At 39.0% G+C, this 26,676-nt stretch overlaps 1 protein-coding gene across 6 annotated transcripts in view; it reads right to left on the bottom strand.

Annotated features, from left to right (window-relative positions):
- Window positions 1-1,805: 1,805 nt before the first annotated feature.
- Ankrd12 (ankyrin repeat domain 12) overlaps window positions 1,806-26,676 on the bottom strand; it is a 117,000-nt gene continuing 92,129 nt past the window's right edge. For all 6 annotated transcript variants that reach the window (XM_041631918.1, XM_041631922.1, XM_041631917.1 and 3 more), the window contains 5 exons: window positions 20,055-24,709; window positions 14,997-15,095; window positions 11,088-11,231; window positions 8,648-8,743; window positions 1,806-6,306 (listed from right to left, as the gene is read on the bottom strand). In XM_041631918.1, coding sequence (XP_041487852.1) covers window positions 6,121-6,306; window positions 8,648-8,743; window positions 11,088-11,231; window positions 14,997-15,095; window positions 20,055-24,709 — 5,180 coding nt within the window. In that variant the 3' untranslated portion in view covers window positions 1,806-6,120. The remainder of the gene's footprint in view (window positions 6,307-8,647; window positions 8,744-11,087; window positions 11,232-14,996; window positions 15,096-20,054; window positions 24,710-26,676) is intronic.

The following is a 26,676-nucleotide window of genomic DNA, read 5'->3' as shown; positions in this document are numbered from 1 at the left end:
TCACTTCCAGGAGACCTGGTGCCCTCTTCTGACATACACATCCATGTAGACAATATTATTTCCACATCCCAACTCTCAAATCTCCACTTCTTTAATGTTTTACTTGTCAAAATAGAGGAAAACATTAGACACTTTGGCTGTACACTGAATAAAATGATCCTCTGGATCCTTGGATGAATTTCAAGCTAACTGCAGTTACATCTTGGTTCTTTGGCAGATAGATGATACACACTCTAGGACAGTATGCCTACGGGTTGGACTCAAACAAGAATTGTAAAATTACTTTAAAATTTTAAAGTATCTTTTTGTGAGTAAATAGAACAAAACTCAATAACCTCAACTGTACAGTCTCAAGTGAGATCTTTGTAGATGGCATGTAACATGTTGGGTGAATTGTAACATGTTGGGTGTGTTGGGTGAATGTACTGACTTATGACCTTATGTCCTGTGACTGTAAGGAGTCCATGTAAACCACTTCTTCAGCAAAACAAGCCATTTGGGCACCTGAGTCCACACTCCCAGGCCAGAGTCAGTCATGCCTGGAGACTTCTCTCCTTCGGGGGAAAAGCTGTTTTGCACTGACAGTGCCATGTGTATGTAGATTTATGTGCAGGCTTTAGAGCGCCACGGCACACCCACGGAAGCCAGACAACAACCAGTGGGAGCCTAGTCTCTCTTTCCACCACGTGCGGTCCAGGAATTGAACTCAGGTGGCCAGGTAAGATGGCAGGCACCTTACCTGCAGGGCCGTGTCACCGGCTTCAAATGTGAACTTTTGATGTTACATAGCGAAACGTGTCGATCTACATCCCTGAACTGGTATCCTTTGAGTGATCAGGAAGTGACTGTGAGAAAAATCACATGTTAGAGGAACAACCCCCACCCCCGAAAAAGCCCTAGGAAGCCTGTCCTCCAGGCCTGGAACACGGACATGATCATCAGCTTTGGGTCACAGCATGGCTTCCAGCTGTTTTCACTGATGCTCACACCTCTCCAGAAAATCAGCACCACAAGCGCATGTGTGGTGGTAGGTGATACGGATGTCACAGAAGGCCGACCAAAGCTCAGCCTACAGTGCTGATGAGGCCACAGAAAGAACGTCAATGTGGAGGAGGAATAAGGGAACTAGTCACTATAAAAACAGGGATGGCAAACTATATACTGGATAAAAACACCCACAGAGCCCATATCTGACAAAGGAATATTATGTCTAACACAGAAAAGGCCACCAGTAAATCAAAAGACAGCTCAGAAAGAAACGAGAAAAATGCTTGAGGATTTAAAAACGAAATGAGATTAGGTGTGGTGGAGTACACCTTTAATCCCAGCACTTAGGAAACAGAGGCAGGCGGATCTCTATGAGTTCGACATCAACCTGGCCTACAGGACAGGCAGGGCTACATGAGACCTTGTCTCAAAACCAAACCAAACTACAACCCCTCCCCCCAGGCCAAAATGGTATGCACAAATAGCTTCAACAAGCTCAACCTCGTTAGCTGCTGCTGGAGGAATACACACCGAAAGCACAAGTTAATACTACACAAGGCTCCAGTCTTTCACTGAATTGGCTAAAACAGTGTCACTAGTCCCATTCCCTACCCGTCCGGTAAACCCAGGGCATCATGGATGCTAGACCCACTGAATCAGAGAGGCTTCAGAGCAACTCATCTTTCATACAGGACTGTAGTGGTATAAATAGTGCGTTCATTTTGGAGAACTGTCATTTTCTAATACCGACAAACACGAACCTAAGCTGTGACAGTAAACACCCGGGAGAAATAAAAAAAAAAAAAGCAGATTCACAGTTAAGGTTTCCATGTCCATAGGTTTTATTCACAATACCCCAACTGTAAACAATCCAAACACTAAGTACAAGAGAACACATTTGTACAATTACACTACTCGTTAAAAATTACTACTAGTTACTGATATACGAAACACATATGAATTCCAAAATCTGCTTATGAAGGAAGGCAGACACAAGGTATATGGTACATGAGTTCACTTCCACGAAGCTTGAGACTAGGTAGGACCAACACGGAGTGAAGGCAGGCAGCCCACGGGTTGGGGAGACAGCATGGACTGAGGACTTTCTGGGGCGATGACCTTTTGTGTTGGTTTGGGTACTTGTGACAAGGAGCTATCAGGCTGCTTACTTAGGTCTGGATTGTTTAAAAAGTTCGATCTAAATCATAAGCATTTTTTGACGAACGTAAAGATGGATGTGTGGTGACTATTAACCTGTGAACCTGTCCTAGGTATGTAACATCATTTTAAAAAGTGAGGGATTGGCTGCATAGAGCCTTTCTCTGGTACTAGTTGAAGATCTGGATAGAGCAACCGCTTTTAAGAAATGTATTTAAATAAATGAGACAAATGTGCTTTCTTAGGTTTGCAATGTAATAACACTGATTCCCAATGTGAGCAAAGACTGCCTGTCTTTAGGGAAAAAAAATATCACTTTTTCCTGACAAAAGTATGTCTCATGATCAAAAATTACGTTACTGCCCATACTGTATCGGTTTACTTGCAAGAGAAACCTGGCCAGTCTTCCAGCTGTACCTGCTACTTTTGTGCTAATCCTTAAACTTCTACAGTTAGAGCAGCTTGAGTTAATGGAACGGTTTACTTTGTATGGCTGAGTTTATGAACGCTAGTTTTCATGACTGAACAGATTCTGGTGACTTTAAACTCCCTCTTAAATACAAACAAGACTACCAAGAAGCCACCAAGATAATGAATTAAAAGAAACTTTAAGCTGGCACGGTGGCACACACCTTTAATCCTCACAGTTGGGAGACAGATTTCTGAGTTTGAGGTTAGCATGGTCTACATAGCAAGTACCAGGCCAGCCAAGGGTACCGAGACCCTGTCTCAAAAGCAAAGCAAAACAATGAAATTTTAACCATTAAACTTCACACACATCCCCAAAGATTATTATTTTTGACTTCTTCCCTTGTTTGAAGCATTTACTTATTTTATTTTGTTTTGAGACAGGGTCTCGTGATGGTCCATTCTGGCACTGAACTCTCAGTCTCCTGAATGCTGGAATTGCAGGTATGAACCATCTGCCTGGTGAGAAAGAGTTCTGTTTTTTTTTGAATGGTGAAATGTTTCCCTTAACTAGTCAACAGCCTTGGTGTAAAATTGGGGGAGTTTACACGCGAGAACGGTAGATAGAGGTAGAGTTGCAGACATTGCTGACCTTCTGAAAAAGAAAGGGAACTGTTTCACCCTGCGCTGCATTCTGGACCTCTAGAAAGCCAAGTGCCACTCGGATGAGGTGCACGGGGCTTTGGGAACTGCGCAGTTCATTTGGGAGACCTCTCCTTACTCAGTTGACTTGAATGGGATTGTTTTCACAAGATGAGCGTTTCTGCAATCTTGCTGGAGGCCCAAGTAAACACTGGTGTTCCACTTAATTATACAGGAGTAGAACATAAGTAAAAAACACTTAGCACACATTTCACTCTTATTTTTCTATAAAAATATAACTCTTTATTAAATAACATGCACAAATATTAACTAGTCATTTATTAAACAGATATGATTTAGAACAAGACTTAAATACAAATCCTTAGGTACAATTGAATATCTTGTTCATGATGTTTGAATAGTTTAAAAAGAATCACTGATTAAATTCAGCATCCTTATTTTTCTTTTGAGAACCCAAATATTCTTAGGCATATACTCCATTCTGAGATTTTTTTTTTCCTCTAGTATTTTAGACCTTCAGAAAGTCTCTAACATCAAGTCCTAACTATGTACTAACTCACACATATACTACGAAGTGCAGTAACTTAGCTATCCTGACGGCCTACAGAGGAAGTGAGTAGTAGCGGAATCGTAGCAGAGGCTCCAGCTGTTTGAGCTACCGTGAAAGAGTGAGCACTGTGTGTGTGTGTGTGGGGGGGGGGGACGGACTGGAAAGCTGGGCTGAGGACTGCACCTGCCGGACCCTGCTTAAATGAAGCTCTCCCCTCCTCCCCCAACAGCTTGTTCTGTTTGGTCAGTATCACTTCTGGTACCTTCCCCCCAAGATGAACCACCAGAAAAAACGCTCTACAGATCTACTCTTCTCTTGCTCTCTCTTGAACGTTTAATAATCCTATTTCATTTTTTAATTTGCCACACGAGCTCATCAAATTTCCTTCCTAGGATAAAGAATAAACAAAGTTTGCATTAAGTTGTTTTTGTATTAAAAAGTATTGCTTTTATAAATTACTTTCCAATGTTCCCAGCCTTAAGAAGCGTAACTTCAGCAAAGAACAGTGCTTCAATGTCTACCCTGCCTTCTGGCCCCATTGACGGAATGAGAAGGCCAAAGTCATTCATCTAAATTTCTAAGGGAAATGACACCCAACCTCATCAACTCCTCGCACTGCGTATTCTTCACATGTGCTGCTTTATTGCGCATGCCAGTACAGTAAGAGTGAAAATATAAATTGATGTAAAAATTCAAAAATCCCTAAGCTTAATATGAACCTTTGCACAGAAAAACCAAATAATTTCTTTTTCTAGCTGGGATTTCCAACTTGTGAGCTGAATTTAAGCCATTTAATTCATATTTTTTTAAACCTTTCCTTATCAAAATAGGAAATATCCAGTATTACGTTATAATTCAAGACAGTATTGTAGCAGGGTTCATAAATGTTTATCCTATTTACTTATGATTTTAGATTAATCTAATTTTCCTGTCCAAATGCTTCACAAGCTCAGCAGCAGGTTTTATCTGAAGTTTTCCTGAATATCTAGTCTACATCATGTCATAGGGTAAACTGTTCTACGGATATTGCTCATTATTTTACTATAAAAGCATACCAAATCATATTTCAATTATGAAAATTTGCAAATTACACATTTTGCATCTTGATACAAGGAAAAATACAACATAGTAATAAAATCTTTATGAACATTTCAGGGACTGGAATATTCCTAAGTCTTTTACTTATTTTGACTACTAAGTATTTTAGTTTGATTTGAGCATTCAACTTTTATTTTAAAAGTGCAAAGGCTATTAAGCTTAAAAGATTAAATTTAAGCAATATAAGAAAGGTTACAATGATTTAACATGACCAATAAAATTTATTAAACATATTTACATATATTCACAGGTTCTTTCATAGTTGAGTATTAAAATAGACATTTACAATTTCAGAACTTCCATTCCAAGGTATTGGTTGTTGTTCTGGGGGAAACAGGCTTCTCCAGTGAGTTGAAGAACCAGCGCTTCTTTGATGACTAATTCTGACCAGTGTGTCCCACACAGAAAGTCCCCGGTTCTCTTGCAGGAAACTGGGATGAGAAGTCTCACACTGTCTCAGGCGTCAGTCACAGAAAGTTAGATTACAGAAAGCATGCGACACAACTAAGCCACCATCTTGAGAGTATGGGATGGACGCAAGCTAACTCAACACATGCATGCCCTATTTAAAGTTCGCTATCTGAGCACACTCCTACTACACTCTAAAAGCTACAGCTTTGGTCCAACAGAACAAACAGTTTTACAGTCAGCTCTTTGTACACGCTTTGAGGGCCAGTCCCTTGTATACACTGACCATTAATTACAAGATGTACAATATGTATAAAATAAGTTATTAAAAAGGAAGACAATATTAAAACTTTCAAAAAAGAAAACTGTACAATTAATTTACAGATAAAATAAACTGAAGAATTTTGTGCCGAGATTTTCTTCCACATTAGAAACTGTTTGGTAGGAACTGGATCTTTGCATTTACTCACGTACTTTTAATGACGCCAGCAAGAGATCTGAGTGCTTGTGGTTGACTATCTTGTTACTTGGAGTGCTAACAACTTCCAGCGCTGTTAACAGATTTTCTCAACCTTTTAAAGATCTACTCAGTTTGCCAACATGTTCTAATGCAATAGTTACCTTTGATCAATATAAATAATAGTTTTCTATTAGAAACTGTATTTGGACCTAAGATCCAAAATATTTTTCTTTATTTTTATAAAATGACAGTGCTCACTACATAACCAACTTTAGTTAATGTCACTAACAAGTGTAAAGGCGTATTTTCAGGTTTTTCTTAAAAGGCAGTATTCCACAGTATAACACATATCATTAGTTTAAAGCGATACCAACACAAGTACCAAATGCTATATAGGAGTCAATTCAAAATCATCATTAACATCAACAAGGGGAACATAAAATTCCTGGATCTCATAAATACTGATCGACTTATAGGTGGCGGGATCGAGTTCCTGAAGTTTGAGCTGCCATTCTAGTCTCTGGACGGCATTTAAAGCTGCAGCTTCGTGTTGCTGCCTCATTAAAAGACAGGTCTATTTAAAAGAAGAGAGGAATTGATTTATCTGTTACATTTGCTGTTTCAAATATATTTGAATATTAAACATATTTATAAACATTCACAGGTATTTCATAGTTGAGTATTAAAACAGACATTTACAACCTCAGAACTCCTATTCAGAGGCACTGGTTGTTGTTCTGGGGAAACAGGCTTCTGCAGTGAATGAAGAACCAGCGCTTCTTGATGACTGATCCTGACCAGTGTGTCCCTCACAAAAGCCCCCGGTTCTCCTGTAGGAATCTCATCCAGTTTTGTGAGGAGCAAGACAGATACATAACGGTGAGAAACAGTTCACACCATAAGCCTCCTCTGTCCTGTCACACCAGCGTGCCCCACTTCTTGGTCTCTTGCTTCATTGTTATCTTTTTAATTTGGGCTTGCTAATATTTTTTAAAATTAAAAGATTTTGAATTTCTGAAAGAATTGTAAAATCTATACAGAAATGCTGTAAATTTTCAAGTCAATTTGGTGAGGGGTGGAGAGGAGTAGAACAGAATCTTGTATGTAGTCCAGGCTGGCTTCAAACTTGTAGACACCTTCCTGCCTCAGTATTCCACACAGCTAGGGTTATAAATGTGCACCACTATGCACACTTGTTTACCATTTTGTTCTTATGTGAGAGCTACAACCAGACAGGTATATTGGATGACGAGTACAAAGAAACACAAAATACTGTTTCTGTGCTGCTTTGATTCTTTATATCAAGTAGTTCAGTTCTTTTTTTTTTGAAGTAATCTTTATCTATTCATTTAATTTTTATGTGTGTTGGCAACTGGCCTGTATGTATATCTGTGTGAGGGAATCAGATCCACTGGAACTTGAGTCATAGACAGGTGTGAGCTGCCATGTGGGTACTGGAAATTGAACCTGGGTCTTCTCGAAGAGCGGCCAGTGCTCTTTATCGCTGAGACAGCTCACCAGCCTAGTAGTCTTTTTCTAAAAGATTTATTTTTAATTATGGATAGGTGTCTCTGGATGGGTATGTGCAAGTGAGTAAAGGTGCCTAGAGGCATCAGATCCCCCGAAACTGGACTTCAGGTGGTTGTGAGTCAACTGTATAGGAAGTGGGAACTGAATTTAAGTCCTCTCCAAAAACAGTATGCACTCTGCCACTGAGCCATCTCTCCAGCTCTATTACATTAGTTCTTAAAATGGGCTTGTAGATTTTATTTCCTATTTTCTAGCTGTGGTTCACAGTGAATATTCATAATTAAGCAATGTTTCTTTTCTAATTATTTCTCACTAGTGGTGACTTCTAAGGACAGGGAAACATTAACTAATTTACTGTGTATGGGTGTTTTGTCTGCACATATGTATGTGTACCACATATATGTATGTGTGCCTGGAGAGGCAAGAAGGTAAAAGAGGGCACTGGACACCTGGAGCTTCAGATCATGTGAGCTACTAGAGGGTGCCGGTCCCTGTAAGAGCAGTGAGTGCTCTGAACTGCCTAGCGCTGCTGCGGCCCCAAGGTAAGCGCCCATTTCATCTGTTTAAAGGGAGCAGCTCAGCTGGTAGAGCACTGGCAGGGCAAACACTTGAGGGCGACCTCCACAGACAAACAACTGGTATGGTGCTGCACGCCTATAATCCCGGACTCGGAGCTGAACTCCCACTCAAGGTCAAAGCCAGTCTGGGACACACGCGAACAAAGACAACTGCCATGTAAACACACGTCATGTAAACACATGTCATGTAAACACACCCACCTTTAGCTTGTCATGTAAACACATGTCATGCAAACTGTCATGTAAACACATGTCATGTAAACACACGTCATGTAAACACTGTCATGTAAACACACACACGTCATGTAAACACACACATGTCATGTAAACACACGTCATGTAAACACACGTCATGTGAACACACCCACCTTTAGCTTGTCATGTAAACACACCCACCTTTAGTTTGTCATGTAAACACACGTCATGCGAACTGTCATGTAAACACACGTCATGCAAACACACGTCATGTAAACACACGCCATGTAAACACACGTCATATAAACACACGTCATATAAACACACGTCATGTAAACACATGTCATGTAAACACACGCCATGTAAACACACCCACCTTTAGCTTGTCATGTAAACACACGTCATGTAAACACATGTCATATAAACACACGTCATGTAAACACACATCATGTAAACACATGCCATGTAAACACACCCACCTTTAGCTTGTCATGTAAACACACGTCATATAAACACACGTCATGCAAACACACGTCATGTAAACACATGCCATGTAAACACACGTCATGTAAACACACATCATGTAAACACATGCCATGTAAACACACCCACCTTTAGCTTGTCAAACTTGTCATCCACATCTTGTAGCCAGGACATGAACTGTCTTGCGTTAAATCGATCTCTCACAGAAGTTTTACTGTCATCAGACTAAAAAAGAATGTTACATGTAGTACAATGCTTTCTTTAAAAAAAACTTATAATATCCCATTTATTATGAATGCTTCAATTTTACTGACAGGAATGTATTTCTAAAGGGAAAACATAATAAAGCTGTTCTTTCCATACCAAATAGAAAGGGCACTCACAGAATCCTGAAGATGCAATGTTTGTTATGAAGTAAAGGCATGGTATAGGGAGTGCTGTGCCTGCTATATCTTTGTTAAAGTTTATCATACAGAGGAAGAAGAGATCATGTGGGAGACACCTGCCGTCAGCGGTAGTATTTCTTCCAGGATGGATCTTTTTTAAGGGTTCTTAAAATCAGGCCTGTGAGATGGCTCAAGGGTAAAGGCACTTGCCATACAAGCCTTCCTGATTCACACAAAAGAGACAATGAGAACCAACTCCACCTTTGTCCTTTGACCTCCATACACACATGCTGAGTGCCCAAATATGCATCATGTACACACAAAATTAAAGTAAAAAAATTCTCAGTATCAGTTTTGAAATGAAGATTTATTTAAATTTCAGCTCTGTACCTTTTTGTGTGACTTTGAACTAATTTTACACTTTCAGTTTCCTATGGCATATATTGAAGAGCACCTCTCAAGTATATTTTAAGAAATAAAAGTGGCTGGGAGGTGGTGGCACACGCCTTTAATTCCAGCACTCACAAGGCAGAGGCAGACGAATCTCTGTGAGTGAAATACTAGCTTGGTCTACAAGAGCTAGTGCAAAGAAAGGTTCCAAAGCTACAGAGAAACAGAAAAAAAGAAAACAAACAACAAAAAACAAAACAAAACAACAGAAAAAAAGAATAAAAAGTGGCTCAATGTTTGTGCACACACAAAGTAGTCATATGACTGGCGTTCTACAAACATGGTCAAGATTAACATCTGTCAACATTAATGTTAGCCTCATATTCACCAACTCATATTCCCATCAACTGCATTTCCTCCGTGGTCTCAAGGACAGTTTGGCCACTTTAAATCTTATTGCTTAATATTACAAGTTTCTTGTGAAAAGGGTAAGCTAAAAGATGAACTAACCCTACCAAAGCAGAGGTTCTTCAGAGGCCATCTGAGAGTAAATCTGCTACAACAACCTACCGAAAGCCATCAGTAAACAGGCTTTCTGGACTCAGCTCTTACAACTAAAAACTGTTACGGATGAGCATCCTTGTCAAGAGAATCAGCCTCGAATCCTGGTATTTCATCAAACTTAACATTTTAACTTAAAATCTGGTGTTCTGGTTCATTAGGAAGATTCAGGGCAAGGTATAACAGAATTATTACCAAAATCCCCTTTCCATTAATGACTTATATTATTTATTTTTAGGAGAGATTAGAGAAAGTTGGGTGGCTACCTAAGGAAAGTGAACAGCACCAAAAGCAGTAACTTTTTCATCTTAATCTGAAAGCATCCACCTTCCAGAAGATGTCCGGGACTTTTAGTCCTCTAACTATTAGAGAGACTGGCCCAGTTTTGTCTCACCTCTGATTCTGAGATCATTTTGAGCTTCCTGAGGAATTCACTTATTTTTTAAATTCTTGGGTAAACTAAGTCAAGTGACTGAGCCCCAGTTAAGGCCATAGGACCCATGGTGGGAACGGACAACTCCTACAAGTTGACTCTGACCTTCACACACATACGGTGGCATGCAGGTGTGCACATGCACGATAAATAAAACGTACTAATAAAAATATACAATCTTTTCTCTTGTGTTTTTAAGACTAGCTAGTGTTATGTAGTCTAGCTTAGCCTCAAATGTGACCCTCTTGCCCAAGAATATACCATAACAGGCTGAAACTTTTTTTTTTTTAACCCATCAGAGGCTAGGCATTCCTCAGCATGCCACAGGGTGTGTGTGAAGGTCAGCAGACAACTTGTAGGAATTGGGTCTCTGCTGATCAGACTCAGTTGAGACAAAGTCTCTGTGAGCTGATGTGCGTGTGCTCGTCTTGCTGAAGCACCAGGAGCCTAGACATGTGCTACCGTGTCAGGTTTTATCTGGGTTCCAGGGATTCAAACTCAGAGCCTCAGACTTGCAAGGTAAGCACTTTACCTATTGAGTCATCTTTTTAACCCTTCATTTTGGTTAAGCAAATAGAGTTTGCAGCCTCTTAAGTCCTGGGATGAGGCCTGTGCACCCATGCCCTGATGGATGACTGGTTTTATAACAACCCACAATATAGAGGACCGGCTGCTCCAGGAATACTTTTGAGAATTGCATTTCTTCTTTGACTTTAATCCAAGTTTCTTCTACAAAGGCAGATCTAAAAACCGGCATGTTATAGTTCTTGAAAGCACTATGTATCAGCTAGAGCCTTACCTGTGAGTCCAAGGGCACATTGTACACTTCCGCGTCCAGTAAGACCGTGCAAGCACTAAACGGCAGCGTTTGATTTGCCAGTGTTCTCGCAGCTCTGTAATGAACTCGCAGAACTTCTTGTTCATTGGATACAATAAGTTTTTCCTAATTGAACACAGAGTAATTAAAAATATTTATAAAGTTATTTGTGAAATTAGATAGTCACTTCAGCTACACTAAACAATCTTTTTTTTTTAAATATTTCTTTATTTATTATGTATACAATACTCTGTTTGTGTGTATGCCTGCAGGCCAGAAGAGGGCAGCAGACCCCATTACAGATGGTTGTGAGCCACCATGTGGTTGCTGGGAATTGAACTCAGGACCTTTGGAAGAGGAGGCAATGCTCTTAACCTCTGAGCCATCTCTCCAGCCCCTACACTAAACAATCTTAATCGGAGTACCATTTCTCAAGCAAGAGGCTTGAGAAATTTAAAAATTCCTAGGGGTTCTAAAAAAAAAAATCTTCCCTCTCCAAAATTGGCAATTTCTTTCTTAAAATACTTTTTTAAAGTGTATGGATGAGGCTGGAGAGATTGCTCAGTGGTTAAGAGCTCTGGCTGATCTTGTAGAGGACTTGGGTTTAGTTCTCAGCAACCACATGTAGGCTCACAACTGTCCAGTTTCAGGGGACTGAACACACTCTTCTAATCTCCAGACATCAGGCATGCACGTGATGCACAGACATACATGCCAGCAACGCCCTCAGACATACAATAAAAATAATAAATAAATCCACATTTTACTCCAGAACATTTTCATCAAACCAGAAAGAAATCTCATATTATTAGCAGTATTCTTCTTTTTTATATCTTCTGGCTATTAGTAATCTACCTTTTGTCCCTAGGAGTTTACTTGTTTTGCAAATTCACTTATTTGTAAATAAAATCATACACTATGTGGTCTTTTGTGACCGACTTTCCTTAGTGTCTTATATTTTCAAGGCTCACCAAACTGTAGTGTAGATATCTATCTCTTTGCTATTGACAAATCATATTCTACTGAAGACATATTTTATGTATGCCATTCATTAATTGATCACTTGAATTTGAAGGGTGACAGACTATGCTAATTTGGCATAATGATTATCCTGAGCTGAAGTCATTTAAAAACAACTAGGACAAGGGCACTCTGAGGAAATGAAGCTCCCAAGTACAATATGTCCTCTACACACCAGGAGGAAAGGAACAGGCGGAGGGGAGGGCTGAGAGAAGGTCTGTGGAGCCCTGGCTGCCCTGGAACTTTTTCTGTAGACCAGGCTGGCCCTGAACTCAGAGTTCCATCTGCCTCTGCCCCCTGAGTGCACCACCACCACCCAGCACAAAGGAACATTCTTACCACCAGAAGCAGGGAGGTAAAGTCAAGAGAACCCTTCTGAAATAACCTTTATCTTCCCTTTGCTTTCTTAGGTTTCTCTGTTTAACCTAACATAAAAGCATCAGGATTTTACCACTTCTTTGGATCTTCATTTCCTCATAAGGACTTCCTGTTAAGTAAAACTTACAATCGTAATGTATAAGCATTTTGTTGGTCTGCCTTATGACTCTTTAACTCTCAGGTCCAGACAGAGTGCTATAACAGGTCTGAGATAATGCTTTGCTTTCTTTGGGGTTACTATGAAAATCTGTTCTGAGTATTTATACTTAAGTTTCTGTCTGTCCTGGACATGTGTTTTTATTTTTTATGAGGTAATAACTAGGAGTGAAGCTGCTGGGTCGTAAGTCTTTTAACTGTCGAGGAACAGCCAGACTGTCGCAGTAGCGGCTGATACCATTTTTTTTTTTAATGTGGGAGTTTTATTGAGATAAAGGAATGGGGTAAGGAAGAGGAAAGAGAAATACAGAAAGAAAGAGGAAGAGACAAGGACCAGCCTGCCTCTTCAGAAGAGCAGCGGGAAAGCGGCTGATATCATTTTTACATCCTGACCAATAATGTATGATTCCAATTTCCTTATGCATTTCTTGGTGTATTATGCTATTTATTATAGTCATCTTAACAGATGTTTGCATTTCCTTGTGATGTCTGCTCTCTCTTTCTCTTTCAGAATTTTATTTTTCTGTGTGTGAGTATTTGCCCTCATACACAGTGTGTTTGTGTACTACACCCGCGTGCCTGTGCTTACAGAAGCCAGAAGAGGCACTGGGTCTCTTGAAATTGCAGTTACAGGTGATTGTGAGCTTCAATATGTGTGTTGAAAATCAAACCCAGGTCCTCTGGAAGAGCAGGGAGTGCTCTTAACTGCTGAGCCACCTCTCCAGCTGAAGCTTAATTTTTACAATGATATTATTTATAGAAACAAACACACTCCTCTTTAATGAGTTAAGTGTCCCAAACTTCCAGTTATGGATGGCCTGAGTCTTATTAATCTTTGTATTTAGCAGATGGAACCACAGATGTCCATTTGTAGATTGCAACCCATCCTGAGTCTGCTACAGGCTTCTATTACTTGGTCACCATAAACTATTACCTTCAGTGTCAACAAGAACAGCTCTGAGACCTGTGCTAGCAAGAATGACCAGGAAACAGTGCCTTGTGAGGACAGGCCGGGAGCACGGATACTCGGCTTCCTCTGTGCAGGAAGAAGGATGTACAAGACACTGTCACCGGGTTCAGCCTGTGTCAGTGCTTTGCTCTCCCTTCTTGCTTCTCTTTGCAATCACATGAACTTTACTCACTTAAAAACATAGTCTAAGAACTCGTTACAAGTTCCCTAATTGGCTCAAAGTATAAAAAAGGTTAAGAGCCTCTGCCACGGGGAACCCACTGCATATAAATCAAACACAAGCATTTGCATATTTCTGTGAAATATAGCTTACATCTTTTAGAGGCCATATAACTTTACCACAAGCTTAAGGGGATATGGATATATTTATGTTTTCTTTTGAGATACGGTCCCTCTGTAGATCTGGCTGTTTTGGATCTTCCTATGTAGATCAGGCTGGCTTCAAACTCACAAAGATCCACCTGCCTGTTTCCCTCTGGAGGGCTGGAATTAAAGGCATGTGCCACCACATCTGGCTTGAGGGGATATACTTTGTAAATCCATGTAAAATGACTTCCATGATTTCTAGCAATAGGGTTAATTTTATGTAAATGTTTTGCCTGCATATTATGTATGTGTACCACATGTGTGTCTGGTGCCTGTGGAAAACTAGAAGGTGGCTTTGGATCCTCCAGAACAAGAGTTAGATAGTTGTGAGCCAATATATGGATATTTGGATTTGAACCCTTGTGATCTAAAAGAATAGCAATAATTTTCTTAACTACTGGACCATCCCTCCAGCACCAGTTTGCCTTTTTTTTTTTTTAAATTCTTTCATGTCAAGACTAACTACCAGCCAGGCAGTGGCAGTGCACACTTTTAATCCCAGCATTCAGGAGGCAGAGGCTGGCGGATCTCTATGAGTTCTAGATCAGTCTGGTATACACAGTGAGTTCCAGGAAAACCAGGGAAACACAGAGCAACCCTATCTCAAAAAACCAAACCAAACAAACTACTGAAAATTAGATACTAAGGCATACCAAAAAGATGAGTAGATATAGCCTCTCCCATTAGCCTTGAAGTAACTGGTATGGCCAAAAGCACTCAAAAACTTAGAAGTCTAAATGTTCTACTAGAAACTGACTATTTGAATACTACAAATTTAACAAATGATGTATCACAGAGATTCTAGATATAAAAACATACTTCAGCATGAGTTGTAATAAGGAAGCAACTATCCTAAGACAGGTGTAAAACTCTCCCTTCAATTAGATGAGCATACGAGAAGAAAATCACAGCATTTCCCCAAAGGGTAGTAAATGGGTGATACCCACCAATGAAAAGTTATAGGTCATTTTTATATACATTTATATATGAGGGCGCCTTACCCGTTCGATACTATGTTGCAAACGCAGTTTCATTCTTACTACTTCCTGTTGCCGAAAGAGCTCTTTAAGTGGATCTGACAGCGAAGGTGGTGGTGTAATCTAATTAGAAAGCACATAGAAACTATTAAGTTTTTTATCTACAATTAAACTTTCAGTGTGTAACTTAAAACCTGACATTTCATGAATTAAACAATACAGTCTGTGATGGATAATCTTGTCAATTTGATTAGACTAAGAATCCTAGAGGATTAGTAAGGAATACTTGTAAGTGTCAATCAGATATGCATAGAAGCAACTGTTTTAGTTTTCTTCTCTTTTGCTGTGACAAAACACTGACCAAAAGCAACCTAGGGAGGGAAGGGTTTATTTGGTGTATGGGTTACAGTTCCCTGAGGGAAGCCAAGGCAAGAACTCAAGACAGGAGCTAGAAGCAGAAACCAATGGATGCATGCTGCTTACTGGCTTGCTTAGCTATTTTTCTTATACAGGCAAGGTCCACATGACTAAGGAGGATACCACTGAGTGGGCTGAACCCTCCTCCATCAATTACCAATCAAGAAAAGCCCAATATGCCCACAAGCCAATCTGAGGGAGGAGACTCTTCATTTGGGGTTCCTTCTTCCCAGGTTGATTAACTTGACAATAGAAGCTTTCTAAGACAATTAGGTTATGAGGACTCTGCCCTAATCAACATTTCAACCAAACTCCAGTCTGTTTGAAACAAAATCTGAATAAACTACTGAAAGGTGGCAGGACTATAAAAAGAGACCTGGGAATGGAGGTGGAGTATCCTCCAGTTCCCTTTCCTGGATGCCATGAAGTGATGAGTCTCTGCCACATGCCCCCACTAACATGATCTCTGCCTAAAGCAATGGATTCAGAAAATGCTGAACTGAAACGCAGAATCTTTGAGGCAAACTAAATACTGTCAGCTTATTTGGCACAGCAAGTCCTTCTGATGAAAAGCCATTATACAACTGAGTAAGACTTTTCAGTCAGTTCCAATTGTCTAAAACCTAGCAGGACATTCCATTATGTTTAGATTTTTTGATATTTAGGCCACTGCAAAATTTCAAAGAGCAAATCATTAGGACTAAAAAGTTAATTACTGCAGAGCTATTTTAGAGCATCAGTTAGTGCTCCCAGACAGGAAGAGATGAGGGTCACAGAAACAAAAAAGCTGGTACGAAAACTTTGAGACAACAGCAGTGCTTCAGTTTAATAGGCAAAGCCTCTTTGTAGACTTGATAAGAATAAAACAGAAAAAACCTCGGTGTTAATGAACTCTCTCATGAAAAAGTAGACAAAACTATGTAATAAACTTTCTATTTATTTATTTATACATACATACATACATACATACATACATACATACAGTATCCTGCCTGTAGGCCAGTCAAGGGCATCAGATCTCATTATAGGTGGTTGTGAGCCACCACATGGTTGCTGGGGATTGAACTCAGGACCTCTGGAAAAGCAGTCAGTGCTCTTAACCACTAAGCCATCTCTGCGGTCCGAACTTTCTTAATTATATACAATATCCCACATAACTTTGTGTGTAATCATTCAAAAGTTATCAGTTCATTTCTAACTTGGAATTACAATGGATTATGCTTTCTGATTAATTCTAGAGGAAGTTGGCAATTTACTATTAATGTAGATAGGCCAGTCTGGCAACAATCTTTGACCCTGAATATTCTCTCTACTTAAGGTATCTGTGTTTTCCTTTTCATATCCTTGTTATGACTACTACTGGCCTACTAGGGAAAGGTAAGTTAGTTATCTCCTAACATGTTATAGTCTGTTGACTCCATTAGAAGACAGGACATCAAATTCCTATGGTGGTGCTACAATGATCACAAGAGAACATTGAGAAAAGTTCTTTCCAAAAAAAAAAAAAAATCAAAGCTAGATTTGTAAAGACTTTGTATTTCTAACTAGCACGCAGGAATTCTGAGGAGCCAAACACGTATAAGACATCATCACAAGGTCTCAACAGAACAGTGTGGACATCTATAAGGCAACAGCTTATTTGGGGTAACTGTTCAGGCCTCTAATTGTAAAAACACATTAATTTTTTGTGTCTGTGAGTTGTTTTAAGTTTAAAGAAATGAGGTTTGTGCTATTGTTTTAATACTACCATCTCTTGTAGGTATGCAGTTGTCTCAAAGAACACAGAGGAAGACCACTCAGTTAAAACCGGGGCTGCCGGTTCTTTGAGAGGACAGTATGTGAGCATTCTGAAGGAAGAGCTACGTACACAGATGAATGGTGGAGAAAGAGTGGAGGGAGAAAGATAATCAGAAGAGAAGTGGAGTTAACCACTTAAAACTACACAAAACTACTAGTGTGAAGTCAAACTTAGGTATCTAATTTGTGACTGTGGGCACTCGTTTCACTACACAGCTTTGTACTCCATTGCTTTAATAATTCTCATTAAAGGCAAAAATCCATACTATAACCAATTTCTATCTACCATCCAATTTCTATCATCTGTCTCTCTTAAAGAACTATTTGAAACAATTCTAATTTAATGAAGTCTCTCTGCATTCCATCACGGGAATCAGACTTGTACTATACCATTTCTCAGGAGTGAGGTGTCAGAGTTTAAGAACTAACCAACTTACAAATTCTAACAGAACACATTCTTTTTAAAAAAAAAATATTTATTTATTTATTATGTATACAATATTCTGTCTGTGTGTATGCCTGCAGACCAGAAGAGGGCACCAGACCTCATTACCATGTGGTTGCTGGGAATTGAACTCAGGACCTTTGGAAGAGCAGGCAATGTTCTTAACTGCTGAGCCATCTCTCCAGTCCCCCAGAACGTGTTCTTTATGTTATAGTTCAAGCTTACATAATTTCAGTTAAAATGTTTTACTTTTTAAGAGGAAATAAAAATTGGGCAACAAACAAAAATTATTAGCTGAATTTTTTAGTTATTAATAATGGATTTTGCTGAAAGACTGTATCAATAACAAATTTACCGTTTGTTACTTATCTATTGATCTGTAAAGATGTTAAATGCACCAGCATCACTTCTCAGCTAATGTTTAGTATCTGTCCTCATCCATTTCAAAGACACCAGATTAAAAGATAGAACATGTAAAGGCACGCTGCCAAAGAGTCCCTATGTTAGGGGGTTCCAGTGTACCCTCTTGTACACTAGGGGCAGTTACTAAGACCAAGCCTAGTAAAGTATTGGAAGAAAGGACTTTGTATGCAACAATAAGAAATTGAGATTTACCCTACAGAAAATTGAGAATCACTCAAAATGTTTAGCCTCATAGCCACAACAACAGATTTTTTTTCTTTTAAAGACAGGGTTCCACTATCTAGTCTGGCTGGCTGTACTCTCCAAGTAGACCAGACTGGCTTTGAACTCAGGGAGATCTGCCTCCTTTGTCTCCCCCATTTTGGGATTTGTAGTGTGCACCACCATACCCCAACGACAGATATGTTTTATAATGAAACCCAGACCACCATAAAGCTGGACTGAGGAAACATGGGAACTATGACAGCAATTTAGGAAGTCTATCTTGTTCATTTCCAATATCTAGTTCCTAGCACAATGCTTAGCATATACTTGCTGTTTGTATATGTAACATAATTAATATTTTAAAAATTTGAATATTTGAATTAATATTTCATAATGAATTAAAATATGCAATATTTATGTATATGATTATCTCAAGTGGTAATTAGGTCATCACATCATAGTGGCAATACAGAAAATGGGAAGACAGAGGGGTCAATCAACACAATTAGTGCTTATTTTAGTTGACAGGACAGAAAAATCAGCTGGTGTGGGAAGTCCTTCTGTATATGTGTTGTTTTTTATTGGTTAATGAATAAAGACGCTGCTTTCAGCCAATGGTTTAGCAGAATAGAGCTAGGCGGGAAAACTGAACTGAATGTTGGAAGAAAGAAGGCAAAGAAAAGAGAAGCAGCCATGTAGCCGCCTGCAGGAGACAGACGTTTCAGCTGGAACCTTGCCAGTAAGCCACAGTCACATGACAATACACAAATGAATAGAAATGGGTTAAGATATAAGAGTTAGCCAGAAATACACTTAAGCTATTGGCCAAATAGTACTGCAATTCATACAGATTTCTGTGTGATTATTTCAGGAGTCTGGGTGGCTGGGAAATGACTCCCCCAACAATCAGACAATAAGGCAGAGAAACCAGAAGAATAAACAAGTACTTAAGCTCATGACAGAAGAACTTAATAAAAGCAAGGTGGTTATGGCGTTAAATCATACCAAATAAAACAAATATAATCCAGTGAACCTTACAAAAAGCTCAGTGGTGATCCCTGCTATGCCGTAACGGCTCAAGAATAAATAGATCAGGTTGGAAAGCTGTCACACAGAGATCAGTGCGCACAAGCACGGCAGTGAAGGTGACAGACAGTATACGGTTGATGAGCTGGCAAAGTCAAGGGAGATTCTTTTCCTGTCTCTAATCCCATATTTATTCTGAATGGACAAACATAGGCCATCAAGAAAGGAGACCGGAAAAAAAATACTAGTGAGGAGTATTTAATAGAGGAAGGTTCTAGAGAAGACAAAATAATGGGATCAAGTCCATGCAGGGGCATTCATCATCAAAGAAATCAAAACATGTCTCCTTTAAAACAAAGGATGGGCAGGTGAGGAAAAGTTAGAATGTGAAACCGGATAAGCAAGCTACTTAGTGATGTATTGTCAGTAAGGGTGGACATATATGATAATACATGTGGATACATCAAACTTCAAAGACTCGGTGGAAAAAAGAAGTAAAATACCTCAAATAACTGTATTTTGATTATATATTGAAGTAACACATTGGATATACTAACTTAACACTTATAAAATTAATCTATCAGGTCTTTTTACTTTCAAAATATCAACTACTAGAAAACTTCAAATTATGTATGCAGTTTGCATATGTACAATTTCCTCCCCAGTACTGAAGACTGAGCCAAGGTCTTACGTACGCGAGACAAGTATACTACCACTGAGCTATACCCCCAGGAGTATTGCAGATATGTATCAAGTGACAATTTACTTACTGTAGGAATACAAATCTTGCTTAAGGGGTTTCCATCCAGGAGATATGATCCATTAAATGTTACATATTCATCATAATACTGAGGAGCTTGAGGAATAACGCTACATAATAGCTTCCGTTTTTCTTCGATTTTTTTCCTTATGTGCAAATATTCAAAATATGGATTTGCTCTCTCAGAACTGTATGGTTGAATCTCATCTAGTTTCAGAGAATCTACGATGGCTGCTAGAGACTGCTGCGTTTTCTCCTTTGCTTGTAGTAAAGAGGGACTCACTTGCACAGGCTGAGGGACCCGTGACACTTTCCTTTTCCGTGGATGGTGAATCTGAGGATCATCATCTTCAGTGAGCCTTATTCTTGCCCTGGGCGAGGAATCACTGTCTTTTTCTGGCAAAAGTGTACAGCCAGCAAGAATCTGCTTGCTTTGATTTACCATTGTGCTTGATTTGTTTCTAGTCATTCTTTGGGGGATTTGGTTTTCAGTTTTATCGTCTTCTGCACTTTCTTCTAATTCTCCTTTAATGAGTTGGTCATATTTGTGCATCTCTGGTTGGGCTGACTGCTGTGAATGGCTTTCCACACCTGATAAAGTGCTCTGCTGAGATTCTTCATCTTCAATGGAAAGCAAATACTTTTCACTATCAGGACCATGCTTTGGATTATCCTGTTCATTTAGGTTTCCTTTCGGCATCCCTGCATTCATTTCATACAAATCAGAATCACATTTCCTCAACTGAGTTAAGACTAAACTTTGTAGTTTGCTTTCTTTTTCATGTGAGACAACGTGAGCATCATCTGTGCTCTTCTCAACATCATGGCTACTGGAAGACTTGTAAGTAAGTTTGCTAAATGCATAATGTGTATTGATCTGAGAAGCAGCATCACTTCCACTGAAGTCCTTTTCTGATGGCAATACAAGCAAAGTATTTGCCTTCTCAAAGGCTGGGAGTGTTTCTTGAATAGTGCTTTCAGAGTAAACTGGTACAAAAGAATTCGTCTTCTGAATGTCTGCTAGGACAAACGTATTTTCCACATCCTTTGTAAAGTTACTATCGTTATCTATTACAGAGCTAATCATATGAGCTGCATTTTTCTGTTGTAAAATACCTGGTTCTTGATTGGCAGCATACGACAAAGACACAGGTTTAGAAGCACACTCAGCATCTGACTGTGACTGGTTGGAAAAAGAGCATGGTTGCGGTGAAGACAGAAAAGATGCTGGATCCTGAGCACACGAGTTTCCTGGTAGTTCAGTCTGGTGCAGGGATAAACAGTCAGTACTTTGTTCTCTTAACATTTTGTTTTCTGAATTACAGAAACTCTGAGCAGAGGAATCTTGATCAGCTGTACCAGAATCTGGGCATATAAATTCATTGGTGCTTAAAGACTCCAGCTTATCAACAGGCATCTCCCATGATTTATTTTGGATTACTCCAACCTGATTAGATGGTTCCAAGTGCATTGGACTGTCCATTAAAGTACCTACAACACCAGCACTCTTGATTACATTTATATCAGTTGAAATATACCTGCTGTTTATAGTCCTAGTTGGAGAGCCTGTAAAGTTGGGGTTTAAGTCAGACAAATGCGAAAGGCCTCTTTCTGGCATTGGAGATACTTCAGGTTTGGGAGAAGGACAAGTCTCTCTTGGCACAGCTAAGCTGCCTTGGTTGCTTTCTTCTGCTATCTGGAAATGTTTTGTGGGTTCACAGATGACTGAGGGCATGCTACATCTTCTGATTTCTACAGCAGCCCTTACTTCATTAGTTATTAGTTTAACATCTTCCACAGAAGATGACCTGAGATGGCACACTGGAAGTCTGTTTGTACATGGTGGCTTAAGTCGTTCCGGCAGGTCAGTAAGGCTCTCCAGCTCCCTTTCATAAAGGGCTGGAGATTTGGCATTTGGCAAAAAAGGTGACTGGGAAAAAGACAACTGAGATTCTGAGCCCTCTAACATAAAGTCAGAGTCATATTCAACAAGAGGCCGTGGGGTTGTCACTGTGTGGCAAGAATCTTCTGAACTAGCAACAGAAATCATGGAAACAGACCTCGAGCTAAGACCCAGTCTCTCGCTTTCTGACCTAGGAGAGCGGTTTGAGCTGTTCTCTGAAATAAAGGCTGACTTACCTAAACTCAGTATATTTTTGGTGTCAACAGACTGTGATCTATTACTTCCAACATCTTTAGAATGTTTCTCCTTATTATAAACATCAGTCAATTCTGAACTTCTTGACCTGGTAAATTCTTTATTTTTTGATTCAGTGGGTATATGCTTTGTTTTTTCTTTATCTTTTACTTTAAGTTCTAAACAAGTACGATTTCTTAATCGTTCTTTTTCTTTTTGCTTAATTTTTTCCTTATGTTTTTTGTGCCACTGTTCTATTTCTAGGTCTTTAAGGCTGAGCATTCGTTCAAAACTCGTCTGCATGAGATCATCGTTCACTAACCTCTTCTCTTTAGGTCGGCCGTCTTTTGAGACTGGTAATGATTTAGGTTTAGGCTTATCTGTTTCAGACTTTAGTTTGAGTAAAGGATTCAGTTGGATTTTGTCTTTACGTTTGTCTCGTTCTTTGTATCTGTCTATATCTTTTTTATCTTTCTCTTTTCCATCTGGAGTTTTCAAAGGTTCATCCCTTGCCTTTTCCTTAAGGGACATAGTTTTCTCATGCTGGATTTTACTACTACTGTCTCCTATACTTGACCTTTTCTCTTCTTGTAAATGCCTGGAGTTAGATATATTCATACTTTCTTTATCTCTAAATTTTTCCTTCTTCTCTCCTTCCCTGTCTTTACTTCTGACCTTTTCTGACTTAATATATTCACTATTATCAGACTTTTTTTTCTCCAAGTGCTTTTCTTTGCTTTCTGCTAAACACCTGTCTTTTTCAGGTTTTTCTTTGTCATGCTTTCTGTCTGTTTTTTCTCTGTTCCTCTCTCTGTCATCAGTTTTTTTAATCATGTTTTTCATCTTCTCCCCTTCTTTCTGACACCTTTCTATCTGATGTGGACACAGCTTGTCTTTTTCTTTTATTCTGTCAGCACATTCACTAAAATCCAGTTTCTCTTTGTCTGACTTATGTTCATGTTTCATCTTCTTTTCTTTTTCAGAAAATTTTCTTTCAGTCTTGTCACCCTCTTTTTCCCTAGTTGGAAATCGTCTGTCCGATTTTTCCCTTTCTTTTGTATGCTTTTCTTGTTTTTCAATGTCCATTTCCTTTTCCACTGAATGTGGTCCTACAGATTCCTGGTTTATACTCGCACCCACAGAACTACACTCCGCTTCTTTCTCTGTAGATACGCTCTCTCTTTCTTCCTTTAGCTTTTCTTCCCTAAGGAATTTTTCATTTTCCTTTTTAGTCTTTTCCCGTTCTTCTTTAAAGTTCCTCTCTTTTGAGACATGTTTTTCCTTAGTTAATTTGTCATCTTTCATGTTTTTTTCCAGTTTTGATTTTTTTTCTGTTAAGGACTCATGTTCCATATTTAAAAAGAGATCCTCAGTTTCATCGCTTTTAAAAAAATTCTCTTTCCAAAATTCTCTGTCAAATTCAATGCTCCTCTGCAGCTCTTTAGCATTATCTTTATTTTTGTATTTTTCCTTTTCACCTTCAACTTCTTTTTTGTGCTTTTCTTTCTCCCTCTCTTTATGTTTCAGTTTGTGTTTTTTTAGTGTTTTGCCTTCCTTATCCATCTTTTTCAGCGTGCACTCCGAGTTTTCAAATGCTGGATTATGATCCTCATCTTTTAATTTGGCATTTGGCTTTTCACCAAATTCTAGGTGGAAATCTTTCTGATGTTTGTTTTTTTCCTTATGCTTGTAAGATTTTACATTTGAACTTTCTGGCAAGAACTCAGTTTCTGTACTCTCATACCGAGCCAGATCAGGCTGTAAGGACAGTTCGGAGCTCCCTGGAGATACGCATGCTCTCGTTTGTTCTTGCTTTAGCGGTGTTGACTGCTTTTCACTTAAGCCACAAGAATGTTTGGGGGATTTACCAGTGGAAATATGGAATAAGTGTAATGAAGTTTCATCTTTTGGACTAAAAGATTTCCTAAAATTGCCTTCCTCTCTGGTTTTCTCTGAACAATCCAGTGCAGTATTAACAGTTAAGTTTGTTATTCTGGTGTTTTCTTTCCCCTCTTTTTCTTGTTTAAGTTCTTGGTTCTCTTTGTTTTTATTCTGATTTTTCAATTTTCTTTTAACTTTGCCTTTCTGTTTATATTCATATTCTTTCTTGGCTTGCATATCAGAATTTGATGTTTCAGGGACAGAACATGAAGTAGAAATCTTTTTGTTCTGAAGAACGTCTTCATCAGAACTTTCAGTACTAGAATACAGAACTCTAGATGGCTTCTGCTTTTTAGTTTTAAATGATTTAGAATAAAAGGTTTTTTCCTGCTTTGCAAACAAACCACTCTTTTCGGCTTCAGATTCATTGTCTTTTCGTTGTTCTTTCCTAAGAATATGCCTGTCATCGATCATTTTACTTATCTCTTCTTCATCATCGTCTTTGAACTCATACTCATCAAGAGCAGACGGGAGTGGGGCTTTACTTGGGAGAACTTTACTTTCACAGATGAAAGAGTCTTTCTCTGTTTCTGAGTCGATATTTTCATCAACACTAGAAGGATTTACAGAATGAGCCTCTTCTGAATCTAGAATAAGAAAAGAAAAATATAGCTTATAAATACATCAGACAATTCCGATAAAACTACCTTAAGCATGTAAACAAGACAAACATGTAAAAGTTCTACTAGTTTTGTAGAACAATTTTACAGAATGCCCCTCCATGATGAGATTCTTGACTTTCTTTAAAAGCACATGTTAAACACAGTATGTCTATTAAAATGTATGACATGAACATATACACACATACAGAGGGAGAACATATAGCAGAGGCACCTGGATTCAGGGGAAACATCTACTGTAAAAAATATTCCAAATTATATATATATGTACATTTTTGTGCTGGTAAGAGAATGGCTTAGGTAAGGCTCTTTGATTCTTCCCCCTAAAAAAGATTAAGAACCACTAAATTAAAAAGATTTTGTTTTATTTTTCAAAATATATATTAGCAGAACTTTATGCTTGCCATAAAGACCAATAATTTAAATGATGGGAAGGCTTTAACAGCTGTCGGACAATGGTCTTATACCCTTAAAGATTTGTCAGTTGTACTGGTTGAATAAAATGCTGATTGCCCAGTAGCCAGGCAGGAAGTATAGGTGGTATGACCAGAACAGGAGAATTCTGGGAAAAGGCTCGGTCTTGCAGTTGTGACTCAGACACAGAGGAAGCCAGATGAAAATGCCTTGCTGATAAAAGGTACCAAACCATGTGGCTAACATAGACAAGAATAAGAATAATGGATTAATGTACGATACAAGAGTTAGTTAATAAGAAAGCCTGAGCTAATAGGCCAACCAGTTTATAATTAATATAAACCTCTGTGTGTTTCTTTGGGACTGAACGGCTGTAGGCCAGGCAGGACAGAAACTTCTGTCAACCTTTAACTATACTAGAAACATGGCTATTTAGTAGAGAAAATAAGAAAAAAATTAAATAAGACTCCAACTACATAGTCAAGATTGTAATAGATATGTAATTCACAAAAAGCACTACTCTGTTCCTTAAGTATTTTTACTCTATAGTTTAGACCTAGAACACTGAGAGAAATAGTTTCATTTTCTATGTATTATTCAATATACAAATATTTTATTAAAGTATAGCTAAGTACCAGGCATGGTGGTTCACGTCTTTAATCCCAACACTTGGGAGGCAGAAGTAGACGAATCTCTGTGAGTTCCAGGCCAGCCTGGTCTACTACAGTGAGTTTTTGGTCAGCCAAGGCCATACTGTGACCCTGTCTCAAAAACCAAACCAAATTACAGCCACGCTGTTGTATAAATACAAACAAAGCCTTGGCAGAATGAACTTCAACATAGCTTTTTAAATCAAAATGAAGTTTTTAGTCAGTAGTTTTTAGCTCACGCCTGTAATCCCATACTTTGGAAATGGAGAAAAATCAGTCTTGCTACCTAGGAAGACCCATCTAAAAACAAAGCAACCCCCTACCCAATAAAACCAAACCCAAGTCCCCCAGGTCCACACTGTGAGCACAGGCGCCCACCCACATGCAGGCCCAGGAAGGTGTCAGGTGCTTCTCTCTACCACTCTTCACAGTGTTTGCGGCAGCATCTCTCCCTGAGTGAGAGGAGTGTCACGTTTGCTAGACTTGACATGACCCATTTGCCTCCTTTAGTAAAGGCAAAGACAAGTGGATCTCCACTTTGTCAGTTCCATGCCAGCCTGCTATACCAGCCAAGGTTACACAGTGAGACCTTGTCTCAAAAACAAAACAAAATTAGCCAACCTGTTGTAGAAATACAATGAAAGCCTTGGTAGAATCTATTTCACTGTATTTTTCTTTTTAGAGCAATAAGCACAGTGTCTTGCTTGGCTTTTATATTTTTATTTTTTCTGTGTAGCCCTGGCTGTCATAGAACTCACTCTGTAGACCAGGCTGGCCTCAAACGCAGAGATCTGCCTGTCTCTGCCTCCCGAATACTGGGATTAACCAGTGCTCTTAACCACATCTCTCCAGTTCCTATTTTTAACATTT

This window comes from Microtus oregoni, unplaced genomic scaffold (genome assembly GCF_018167655.1).
Source record: "Microtus oregoni isolate MIOR12 unplaced genomic scaffold, Mior012 000038F_ref0000394, whole genome shotgun sequence".
In the NCBI taxonomy this organism is placed as follows: Eukaryota; Metazoa; Chordata; class Mammalia; order Rodentia; family Cricetidae; genus Microtus; species Microtus oregoni.
The sequence above is the reverse complement of the archived record's forward strand: the minus strand, read 5'-3'. Positions and strand labels throughout refer to the sequence as shown.